The 12,763-nt window shown below is 38.0% G+C and overlaps 1 protein-coding gene across 1 annotated transcript in view; it reads right to left on the reverse strand.

The window, feature by feature from the left end:
- Nucleotides 1-12,763, reverse strand: part of PARD3B (par-3 family cell polarity regulator beta) — a 411,926-nt gene that overhangs the window by 277,941 nt on the left and 121,222 nt on the right. Inside the window, exon 3 of the mRNA XM_054381001.1 lies at nt 8,249-8,420. Coding sequence (XP_054236976.1) covers nt 8,249-8,420 — 172 coding nt within the window. The remainder of the gene's footprint in view (nt 1-8,248; nt 8,421-12,763) is intronic.

Here is a 12,763-nt window from a genome sequence, read left to right on the forward strand (position 1 = left end):
TGAAAAAAAAAAAAAAATCCAAAACTAGATTTAGCTTGGTTTCTTAAGGAAGTAAGCTGATCTACCACCTCAGAACTTTTAGTTGAATGTCTGGGGGTTTTGGTTGGTTAATTGGTTGGTTTTGTTTTGGTTTGCTTTGGTTTTTTACTTGAACAGCTTAAAACTATCAATCAGCCAAGCTTAGCAGGCTCATTTTCAACTTCCAATACACATTTTGCCACTTTGCCTCAGAGCCAATACAGCACATAGTTCTGTAAGGATTTATAAACACACATACACACCCATTTGTCTTACCTAGCACTACAGTGTACTGACAGAGATCACACTATAGCCCTCCAGTATATTATACTATAGCCTTTCAAAACCTTCAGCTGCAAATGTTTAGCTTGCTAAGTGGGTTGTTCTGTTACTTTTGAGGAGGTACTGCCTTTGAAACTAGCTACATACACATACTCACAAAACCAGCAACACCATAAAATTAGCAAAGCAGACAAAAATCTGAGTAAAACCATTGACATTGAATAAAGCATGTCAAAACCCAGCATATACTTTTGTAACAGAATTTATTCCATCATTCTAAGTCCCATTCATCACCTTCCCCAAGAGCTTCCCTGAGGCAATAGGGCTGGAAATGAACATCTCAACTGCAAGAAAATGTGTAACTTGCTATGGAAAAATATTTTTCTCCCTACTTAACATATTTTCATGGGGATAGCCCTTTGCCCCAAAGTAAGGCATATTAAAGGAAGTGCAAAGGGAATAGAGACAAGGGGAATAATTGATGAGAAACAACCTTTGGGGAAATCAGAGGCAGAGTTTATTAAAAAGAAAAGGGGTTCTTTGGTAATGAGTTATGCACATAAATTTATTACCAACACTACTATAAAAGTCTTGGGTACAGGGAAAAGAAGGAAAGACTGGCTTGTTTTCTAAATGGGCAACCCAAAAATAGAGAAATACATGGAAATTTATTTTCTTTTACGTATATATGTGTGTGTGTATTTTTACAGAAATCATTGCTGTATTATTTTGCTGCAAGACAAAAACTTTAGCAATGCTGGTGCAAAGCTCATTTCCATGAACCAAGGACAACTAAGTAACACCAAGCTTAAGTCATGAGGTCAAAATATACCAATCCCACAATCTGACTGAAATGAAAAGTTATCTTTAAACTGATAGCTTGCCTCAGAGCAGAAACCATTTGTTTTAGGAATACAAGTAGACTTTAATCGATCATCACGATTCTTTAAAAGGAGATTAAACTGAGCACTGCAGAGGAGAAAAATGTATCAAGCACAATGCCATCCTCACAACATCTATGACAAACAGCACAGAATGTTTGATATCACTATTATGAGAGCAGCCTTCTGGTGCAGAGAAAGAATAAAGTCACATTTGCTTAAGGAAATAAGCAGTGTTGCCTCAAACCACAGAAGGCAGCATGTGCTTGTATAATCCATTTCTTTTGAAACTTACCAATTTTTAAACATTAATTTTCTCTGAATCATACAGCAGAGAATTATTATATGCATGTAGAGCACTCAATGTGCTGACAAGCATCATAACACTCAGCCAATAATTTAACATTGCAACATTAAGATGAACAGGGTAGCTTTTATGTAAGAAAAGGTGTCTTTCCTATTTAACTCTGGTTAAATAGGATTTACTTAACAGCAGGTATGCTTTATACAAAGAACGGCAAGATTCTGTTTATCAAATGATTAGTTTTAGTTCATATCTGCTTTCGTAACTTTTAAAACCCCATAATCATGTGGTTTCTGCTGTATTTAAAAGTATGCTCTCTATATATTCACAGTATCTCCACACCAACTTGAAAGAGGAGTAGCCAAATATATGCTGTTTAAAGTGCCCCCCAAGGCTGCTTACAAGACTTCCACTTCAAAGCAGATGAGAAAGAGAGGGAATTCTTTCTGAGCTCTGGAATCACACAGGAACAGAAGACATCCATATCCTGCAGATAACAGTTTAAGCCCTATCAGGCCTACCAAGTGAACAACTTCCAAAAATTCCTGCAAGAAACCTTATCCTCAAGTTTCTTGAACTTCAAACTAGGACACTGCCAATGGAAGCAACTCTGTTGACTGACATAGTAACTCAAACACATAGGGTCATTCGAACTACTTGTTTTCAACAACCCCATGAAGTGTGATTTAAGCTAGAGCAAGACCAAAACCACAGGAATGTATTATGCTGATTAAGTATATTCACTACCTGAAGTAAACAAACAGCTTTGAGGAAATTCCAAAAGCCACATGGCCACATCACCAATGACTGCGTCAAAATGGAAAATCAAAACTTTCTAAGCTAATACTATTTTTTTTTTCTTTTCAGGAAACAACTGTCCCTGCAAAACACTACATAAAATGTCCAGAGCTGAAAGAACTGACTGATCAAAAAGTGCCTTGATAGAGCTTGAAATTCAACTACCATTACTTTGGGAGAGAAACTACAATCAGCCATTCCAACCAAATACAAAAGTAAGACCTCTCAGTGACGGAAGCAAGGCACTTGCATTACTGAGCTGTGAAAACTTCCAAAGGCAGGAGTTAAATTCCTGCAGTTTACAAGATAATTTTATCACTTGCTATCAATATACTTTAGAAACAATTACTTCTTTATCTAACTTCCATTTTATCACTAGTATAGGTATAAATTCATTGTAATAGTCACCAATTAAAGTAACCTAATTTTATCCGATTCCCACAATGCTTGTACTTGGAAAACAGTTCCAGGAATATTCAACCAAATTCCTGCCTTGCCCACCCTCCCCGCTTCCTTGCACAACCCCCCCTCCCCACCACCACCACTTCCCTCCCCCCCCCCCCAGAAAAGGGCAGGGAGAAAGAGGAAAGAATAATTAAAACACACAAATAAAATACCACCATGGTGATACCTATGCACATCTCATTTTTTTCTCCCTACATTAGTATTCAAAAGTGACATGTATCATCAAATACTGTCAGTCTTCCTCCAGGCAAAAATCATGACTACTTAACACCAAGGAAAGGAGAAAGAGAAAAGCAACAACTAAGTGTGTGTGCATGTGTGTGTGCAAATGAAATACCAAGCCAGTCACGAAGGCATTTGCAGCTCAAAGTGACATCCTCTGTAAATAAATTAGTGGTCTCCTCCCTGCTCATATGCACTGAAAAGGCTAAACCTCTTACTCCTCTTTTCCTGTTTCACAACCTACCATTCAGGGAAAAACTATAGAAAAGAACACTAAACTATTAGGTGCAAAAGGAAACCAGAAGAGCCATTATTGTGCATATGGGTGCATGGAAAACTACAAGATGGTTAAGGGCTAGCAGAACATTAAAAGCTCAAGACAGTTCAGCTAGTTTAATTGAAAAGCCTTATAAGAAACTCAACATTCTCCTACTAAAACCAAAGCAGCTGCACTGGCATGTTACATACTTGAAAAGTTATAATAGCACACTAGTGATTTTTAAAGGGGGGAAAAAAAAAAAAACAACCCAGACCATTTCTGAAGTATGTCAGTTAATGTCAATTGAAGCTAATTACCACACAAAGCATTTCTTATAGACTAGCAGTCTATGAAGAAGCACACTTTCATTGGCCATTAGCTTAGCAATAGCCTGCAGGCCACTGCTTAAAATATCATGGATGCACCAATTTCATTACTAGATTACTGGTGGATAACCATTTATTTGAAAAAGACTTAGTAAAAGCCTCTAATCTGAAGCTGTAAGCATCTGGATCAAAACATTTTTTAAATATTTCAGGAAGATCATATCAATTTACACATAGCCCATCAGCTGCTACCATCAAGTTGTGTTCTACTACTCTAGATTGCTAGTTCACTTTTAATACTCTTACAATAGACACATATGCATTCAAACCCCTCAAACTACTATCTAGAGAACCCCATATAGGATTACCTGCACACAATGATAGCATCCCTAATATACATAACCCCATCAATCACGGGCTCTCTGAAGATCTTAAAACACTACACAAGAATGTCACACACTACCCCAGCAAAACTACCTTTAAGATGAGAGAATGACTGTTTAATCATACATCAGCAACAAAACAGCAGTTTGGATAGAATAAAAAGGCAATCGGTCAGCAAGGTCTGCAAAGACAAGTCCCTATTCTGCAAACATTTCTCTGCTACCATCTCTGGTCAAAGAGAAATACTGGGATATGATATACTCAAACCAAACAAAAGAAACAAAATACACATCCTAAAACAATGTCAGCAGAAAACAGTGCTAGTTAACCCACTAAATTACCACCTACACACAATGATCTCCAAATGCATCAGCATTCCAAACATTTGTTAGTTTACTATTTATTGCATCAATGAATATATTCACACACAATTTGCCAAAAAGCCAACATAATACATTTTGCTGCTACAAAGATAAATGGCCAACAACACAGACTGTATGAAATATATTAATCTAAACAGCACTTAATTAGAAAGCAAAACTCACTACCTGTGCAGAATAAAGGAAATGTTTCTTATATCATTTTGATATAGCTATTTTACTTAAAATAATTTTGTCTGATTATGCAAGCTCAGACCAGAGGAGGTGCAAAAACAATACAGATCAGAAACTGAAACACTGTCAGAGACAACATCTAATCCCAGAGAACATCAAGGCCTTGTGGAAATGGTACAAAAACAACTAACTGTCAGTTATGATCTGGCTCCAGTGAAACAGCTAAGTTTAGTCTTCTGTCCTTGTTTGCACCTCACCTTATGGACATAGCAGATACTGTGCTCATAAACAAATGAAGCCTTCTTGCATTTTGCTTAAACATGAGCCCACAATTTCACCTGCTTGAAAACACTGAGTTAGCTTTAAAAGGAGATATGTTAATTCTAGGGAAAACAAACAGCTGAATAATTTCCTGAACTGTTTTAAGGACATATATATCAAGTATTAAGAAATTAATTTGATAATAAATAAAATAATAGATTTTCTTCTGAAATTTTGACAGTATGTGAAAGCAATGTAAGATATAAGGTACTTCTGGCTTTTGAAACAAATAAGATTGATTTTATTCTGGATCACCTTCGAAGTTGCAGGTGATGATGGAACAAATAAGCATTACAACTACATATTGGAAAAATTATTTCAGACAGTCAAGCTGTCAGTATTTTAAGTAGTATCAACCACCAAAAGGGAAAGAAGTGACCACTAAAATAAACAAATAAATAATTTCCCCCGGAATTGGCATCTCTATCTACCCATTATAGGATTTAAGACTTGATATTTAGCCTAGAAAGGGAATCTTAGAAATATATATATATATTTATATATATATATATATATAAAACTATCTAAAGGGTGGATGTCACAAGGGTGGGCTCTTTTCAGTGGTGGCCAGTGATAGGACAACAGACAATAGGTACAAACTAGAACACAGGAGGTTTCACTTGACGTTAAGGAAAAATTTCTTTACTTTGAGGGTGACAGAACACTGAAACAGGCTGCCCAGAGAAGTTGTGGAGTCTCTTCTGGAAACTTTCAAAACCCACCTGGATGTGTTCCTGTGAAACCTGATCTAAGCATACCTGTGCTAGCAGGGCGGTTGAAGCAGATGAACTCCAAAGGTCCCTTCCAAACCCTACCACACTCTGTGTTTCTGTATAACATAACTTAACTAGATCAAATACACAATTTATAAAAAAAAAAAGAAAAAAGTTTGAAGGCAGCATCTCAAGTGCCTTTTCTACAACCAGTGCAAATTCTCTCATGTTTGAGAACAACAGTATTTTCACATGATTATTAGGCTTCAAGCTCTAAATATTCTCTGAGCAGGTCACTAAACAGAGTGTTTTTATGCAAAATTGTGAATCTGGTTTCACAGAATACAAAACATCCAACAGAAATTAACAGGCAAAATTGTTCCTCAGTCTGACAATTTATTTAACAATGAAATCCCTGTACTTCATTGCTAAAAGCATTCTGCAAAATTATTCTAAAAGGTAATAAGCACATGGCAGTTCCTGAAGCACAGCTTCACCATGAAAAGCCACACATGCTCACTACTTATAATCACATTCTTGCTCCCAAAATAAGAACAGACTTTTTTAAATTATTATTTATTTCTCTGAGCAAGTGTGACTCAATTCAATAATTAGACAGGGAGCCAGACTACTGTGGTTTATGCATCGATGATATCGATGCAAACAAATTGTGCCTCCATTGCTTCATTTACTGTTTAATTTGCCTCTAGCGGAAACAGGATATAATTTAAGGTCCAGGGACTTGTACAGAAAAGATAAAGGCAAAAAAGAAGTCTAAACAACTTTAATGCATGATGTAAAATCTAGAAGAGAAAAAAGATTACATATTTCAGAGTGCAGACTGAGTTCATAGGCCTGGAAGGTAGAAAATCTTTCATTTACCTTGTAAAATAAAACAATTTGAAAAAGAACCATTGAGACAAACCCATTATACTTGTGTTCTCTATTTTAGGAAGCCAGCACTCAGTTTAACTTCAAATATATATTAGTATTGCACTGAAAATGAAATAGAACCCTAACTGGCTTCTCTTCTCATGTTATATTTCATCTCCTATACAATCTATAGTAGAAAGATTCCATAAATGCTATGAAAATTGAAGTACCTGGTAGCTTACTGGTGAGCTCCAGAGTTCTAGCATTTAATGGTCCTACATAAAATTGCATGAGGCTTAAATACCCTTCTCTCCAACCCTCAGCTTATGTACAGCAGCATGCTAAACAAACTACTTCTAACGGTTTCCTTTCTTTTTTTTTTTCCAAACTTGGCTCAGAAGTACATGAAGAACAACCTCCACTTTCTGAAACATGCTAAAATGTGTTCCCATGGTGTTATTTAAAAATATGCAATAAATGAAGTGGCAAACCATTGAACCACTGAACCTTTAGCCACAAACCTTTCCACACCTCATGTTTTCCAAAGGCATAGCTCAAATATCTACATATGTGTTTTCTGAAGATTTTTGTTATTCCCTAGATTTTTGTGTGTTATTTATTAAACATTACTTTTTTTTCCCTATAGTCTAGAATATAGAAAAATCATATAGAAACTTGAATCTACATCAAGTACAAAAATGAGCACAGACTTCCAAGAGAAGTTACATTACATAGCCTCATCCAGTGAGTCTTACTATAAATTTTGTTTTAGCTTGATGTTTTAACAGCTTTCCCTTTACAAAGGTAATTAAATAGGCACATGAACATTTCTGAAGTTGTCATCAGTCTACATCATGAGAGCAGCACAACTAGAGGCAGTATGTCTACCCTTAGCCCATTTACACTAAAAATGTTGTTTCACATCATTAGGACTGCCAGTGGTTCTCGAGAACATGGAGTGAATTGGATGATGAGCTCTGGTGGAATATAGGGAAGCCTCTCCTAATTTGTCTTTTGCTAAATGCTGTCAGCGTACGCCTGCTCTACAGGCAGAGAGCAAGAGGATTCATCACCAATCTGTTTTTGAAAGCTTCTGTATCTACTACTGTATCTAGGTGACAAGCTTATCCTGCTCTCAATCCAAAGTATTTCAAACTGCTTTGTGTTCAAAACACAAGACTCGAGCTCTTTATAATTGGAAACCAGTGTCTGAACTCTTGGCCTTCCAGGCACACTGAAACAACACAGGGGACCAGCGTTGCAGCACTTCACCATATAAGAAGGAATTAAGCAGAAGTCTCTCCTAATCACAGTTTGTTCACCTGAAAAGTCAGATAGGCATGCAGCCCCTGCTGTGCAACTTCTTCAAAGGCAAAGAGCTACACTGTTTGCAACAAGCATCTCCTTCCTTCTACCTCCCACCCCCAAACAGGGCACTAGCTCAGATAATCACTAAAAGTAGTTTCACACAGCAGTTTTACACTCGTTGAACCCAAGTTCCTCAACAAAAACATTGTGGGTTTTTTTTTTACTTTATTACTTGAAAATACTTTGCATAGGTTTTGGCTCTCAGAAGATTACAACAAAGGACTATCAGCAACCTACTTAGTCAAAGAAAGTTAAAAAAAAAAAAAAAAAAGAGTCCCCAGCTGTACAGACAGGCATAAAACACAGCAGGGCACAAGCCACAAGTGCAAGTTTGCAATCTCAGTTGCAGCCTTCACAAGGTCAACTTCTGTCATTACAAGTTGTCTTCACTGACTTGCAAGGCAAACAACAGGGTGTGAAAAAAAGATCATTAAATATGTAAAATTAAACTACAGACATAACCATGTAAGATATACATACCCAGTTTTAGGGCTGAAGGAGTCACTTCAATCTCACCACCAATGGGCTGAAAGGCAGCCAGCTGAGCCGCTACCTCAGTCTCAAAGGAGTCTGGGCTGTTTCTGTCTGTCAAATCACCATTGGTGCCATCAGTCTTGCGGTGAGTTTCTTGCTCTTCATAAACAGCAATCAGCTATCAAAACAAAAGATAATAGTTTGTATATTTAAAGTATTCCAAGCTTCACTCTTTTTTTTTTAAACATTTATTTATTTAAATAAAACTCATTGGGAGTACAAAAATAATGATCTTATTTCAGAACAGCCAACAACAAACATACATATTCAGGAAAGCATGCACATTTGTGTTTAAATGCATTGACTTCAATATGACTTAAGTATATGCTTCAGCAGTGCCCTGTGCTGACATGGTTTGCTCAGGGTTAGCACACTACCATCAGTGAGCATTTTACATTGTTCCAAAACATTTAGGGTCGAATATGCTTAAAAACACAGAATAGCATTTGATTCTTGGGAGTGGAGGGCACTACCATGTAACAATTTAGCGCTACCGACCGACATTGCACAGGCAAGATACATCTGGGACAGAAACACAGTGCAGCGTTTCCCTGGTCACCCAACCTATGCCTCTGTAAGAATGGAAGCTTATTGGTCCAGCCTGGTACACATACACATCTCTACCCACCACATTTCTATCACCTCCTCCCATTCTCTCCCAAAAGCTTATACCAGATACCCTGTTTCTGAAAACATCACTGGCTCACTGACTCTTCCACAGCATCAGGCACATAGAGAGATTAAGCAATGACAGACTACATAGTCCACTGTCCAAACTCACATGGACATGAAAATTATACATTAAAAAAACAACCAAAACTACAGAGAATTTAATTTTTTTTTCCCCTCAGCTAACCTGGCATTTCACAAGGATCTTCCTTTTGGCCCCTGCAAATACATTGATACAACGTGCATACAGATTCATCAACGAGTGATCTGGATACATGTGGCTTGGTGTACGTTGTGCTACAGTTCCAGGGAAACAGTGAATTGTGTCACAGTTCTGGGAAAACAAACTAAATTTATTAATTCCCAATGAATCTAAATAAATTAGAAGACTTGCTGTTCTCAATCAACAGAACACTTGACACCCTAGAGGCCTCTCCAAGAGCAGAGGAGGTAACAGTTGCAGTTCAAGCACTTTTCCTGCCACGCTACCTGACGTAGCACAGTTCTCTTGTTAGGCAATGGAAAACATTTTGCATAATAAGCATTGTACACAACATCTTCACCTTAAGATGTTAATTTATTGCACTTTTTCTGAACTAATAGTGAAAAAGACCACAATACACACAGCTGGTTAGGCAATGTCATCAGATACATGAAGTCTGAAGGACTGATTTATCACTTTCTCTATGTTATTTTAAGGTATGTATACACACTCTCTATATAGAAAATATTAGTGCATCAAATCTCCTCTGATATTTATATAAAAGTGTGAACAATTATATCCCAAGATAAATCCTAAGCATACTGAAACAATGAAACAAACACTTAAGGGAACTCATTTGCCTAAAAGAAGGGGAAAAGAAGGGGGAGGGGAGGGGGGTGAAGAAGAAGAAAAAAAAAGAAAGAGAAAACCATCCTGAAGTGCTTCTAAAGAAGAAACTGACATTTTCAGGTCTTCCACTCATTTATAATTTGGTTGCTAGAAATGTCAGCTCATACTTACCAATGCATATTTCAGAGACACACAAACCCCCTTAAATAATAACGTAGAAAGACTGCTTTTCTTTTCCATATGGAACCTGTTTCCTTTCCTCATCCATACAACTAGTTCTTACAGCATACAATTTGTTTTTTTATTTCTCCAATGCATATAAGAAAGATTAATTCCAGTAACAAAGAAAACTTATCTTATTGCTACATTACAGGGAAACCACCCAGAAGTTCACACTGCATTCATCACCGGGCCATTGCTATGCCCCACAACTACATATAGCCACAAAGGCTACCTTAGAGCCAGACACCAACAAATCACAACAATTTGCTCCGGTACCAAGAAAAAAAAAATATCTAAAACCTATGGCATATTTAGTTTGTTTCCTAAAATGACTACTTATATTGATATTACCAAAGTCCATCATGACTCCAAAAGTGCTGCCCACCAAAAGGTTTGTTTTCCCAACCTCACTTTTGCTATGAAAAGTTAATTTCTAAGAAAGAAGCTGTTACTCATGAAAAGGAAGTCTGAGACTGTACAGGACCATGGTACTGGATGTTAAATCCACTTGGGCATTTGCAATGTAGAATACAGTAAATGAAGCTCAGTTATGATTTGATGAGAATAAAGGAGTGAACTCTTGAACTGAACCAAGAGTAGTTTCCCACAGTTTCACATCTTAGCATGATAAATGCTGTATTAGATTCTAACACTCTATCCTTACTGCTACATGATGCTGGAGAAGCCATGGATTGACTCAAAAACCTAGACATAACTGTGCTGGAAAAGACCAGTGAGAACTGTCAAATACAAACCTGTAAGCACTACTTCAGACTCAAAAAACCCCAAAATGTGTAGTAGCAAAACTCAGAAAGGTAAACTAGAACACTGATGCTGTAATTACTCTTTTTTTTTTTTTTTTTTTTTTGTATTCAAGTACTTTTCACTGGCAGCTAGCAGAGTCCAGAGCAGCACTCTGGCCCCGCACCACTGCTCTTGCAGGCTCATGGCACATGGTGGTCTTATTGCACATTTGACTTTCTAAGCACTATCCATTTTCCTTTTTTTCCCTGAAGTTCCAATAGAAATTTAGCAGAAATTATAATATAAAATTATTTTAACACACAAGGTCACAGACCCTCTTCCAACAGCTGTAAGACAGGGTAGCTTACCTGCCAGTCAGCCCAGAAAGGCAAACTGCATGGTGGCTACATCACTACCACAATCTTGCTGGTGTCCTGGGACTGGTCACATCCCCATGTTTAGTGGGAGTGCTGGCTGGCTGGGCCCTTTAGAAGACACAGGGGTCCCACTGGCCCTACTGCCATCACTGCTGATGCTACTGGGCTGCCACCTGCCTCCTCCAGCCACTGCTGTCAAGGGCTGGGCAGTTCTGTATGGGTACCTTCAGCTCCATTAGGGCTGATGGCTTCAAATGTGGTAGCCTGCAGAAGATCTAGAATACTGGTGAATGATCTGATATAAAGAGGGTTAGTTTGGCTCTGGTATTTGTTAGAGGCCCCTGAGTATTGTAGAGTCCAAGTCCAAACAAAATTTTGACTGCAGAAACCAATTCTGTTGTGTCATTGCTCCCTAAAGCACCTGCCCTAGTGCTGGATAACACTTTCTGAGAGTGAACAGGCCACAAGACAAACCACTGCCTTGAGAGCTGGTCAGAAGTAAGCTGGGTTCAGGCAAAACGACACACAGAAATCTCAGTCCCCCAAAGGGGATAACACCTCCAGGTCTTCACCTGCTTAATTATAGTGATTGTACCATTTCCACATCTAAGTGGCTACCACTCTCATTCACCTGTCAAGAAAGTCCAACAGGTGGGATGGTGCCAGCCCCTCTCCTCTCAATTCCCACAGCAGGGCCAGGAGAAAAAGCCAACACTACCCTCCTCCACATCTGTACACATGCCAGCACTCTGCTCCCAGACCCTAAGCTGAAGCAGGCAGGGCAGAGGTGCAAGCCAGCAGTCTGGCAAATGGCTGCAAGATTTCATCTGAGGTAAACCACATAGGCCTCACCTACCTCTGAAACTGGGAGAGTTTCTTACTGCTGGCATTCTTCAAATGACTTCAGTGAAAAGCCCATAGTTCCCTATTCTAACAGGTTAAAAAACCCAAGGAAAATTCATTTTTTCACACAGAATCACAGAATGTTACAGGTTGGAAAGGACCTTGAAAGATCATCTGGTCCAACTCCCCTGCCAGAGCAGAATCACCTAGAGTGGGTCACACAGGAACACGTCCAGGTAGGTTTTGAATGTCTCCAGAGAAGACGACTCCACAACAAGCCTGCTACAGGGCCATGGAATACACCATTAAGTAACATGAACAGAGTTAAAACGCATATTTTTTTAGAGAGTGTGGAAAGCAAATACTTCAGTACTGCATGTGGAGGTAGCAAAGATGCAATGCCTTTCCTCATCAATGAAATAAACAGACATTTGTTCTTTAAAATGTCTATTTGGGAAAGAGCACCTCAGAATTGCAGGTGCAGGTGAATATTACCAGTAGCAATTTGAACATTATAAATACACTGCTAATCAATCAGAATACTATAAATATCAGCCTTTCAAAAATGATGAATACAGTTATGGTTATGTAAATTATTCAAAAATAATTGTATTAATTCACTTTGTTTCCAGTGTGGAAAACTCGTTAATGGGAACAGACTGCCAGCCTTTGCTGATGGGAAAGAACTTCAGAACACAGTAAGAAATTCTGTATAAACACATAATGAAAACAACAACACTGTTTGCAACACTGTAACCTTACCAGCTTGATATC

The sequence above is a fragment of the Indicator indicator genome, chromosome 5 (assembly GCF_027791375.1).
Source record: "Indicator indicator isolate 239-I01 chromosome 5, UM_Iind_1.1, whole genome shotgun sequence".
Taxonomy (NCBI): domain Eukaryota; kingdom Metazoa; phylum Chordata; class Aves; order Piciformes; family Indicatoridae; genus Indicator; species Indicator indicator.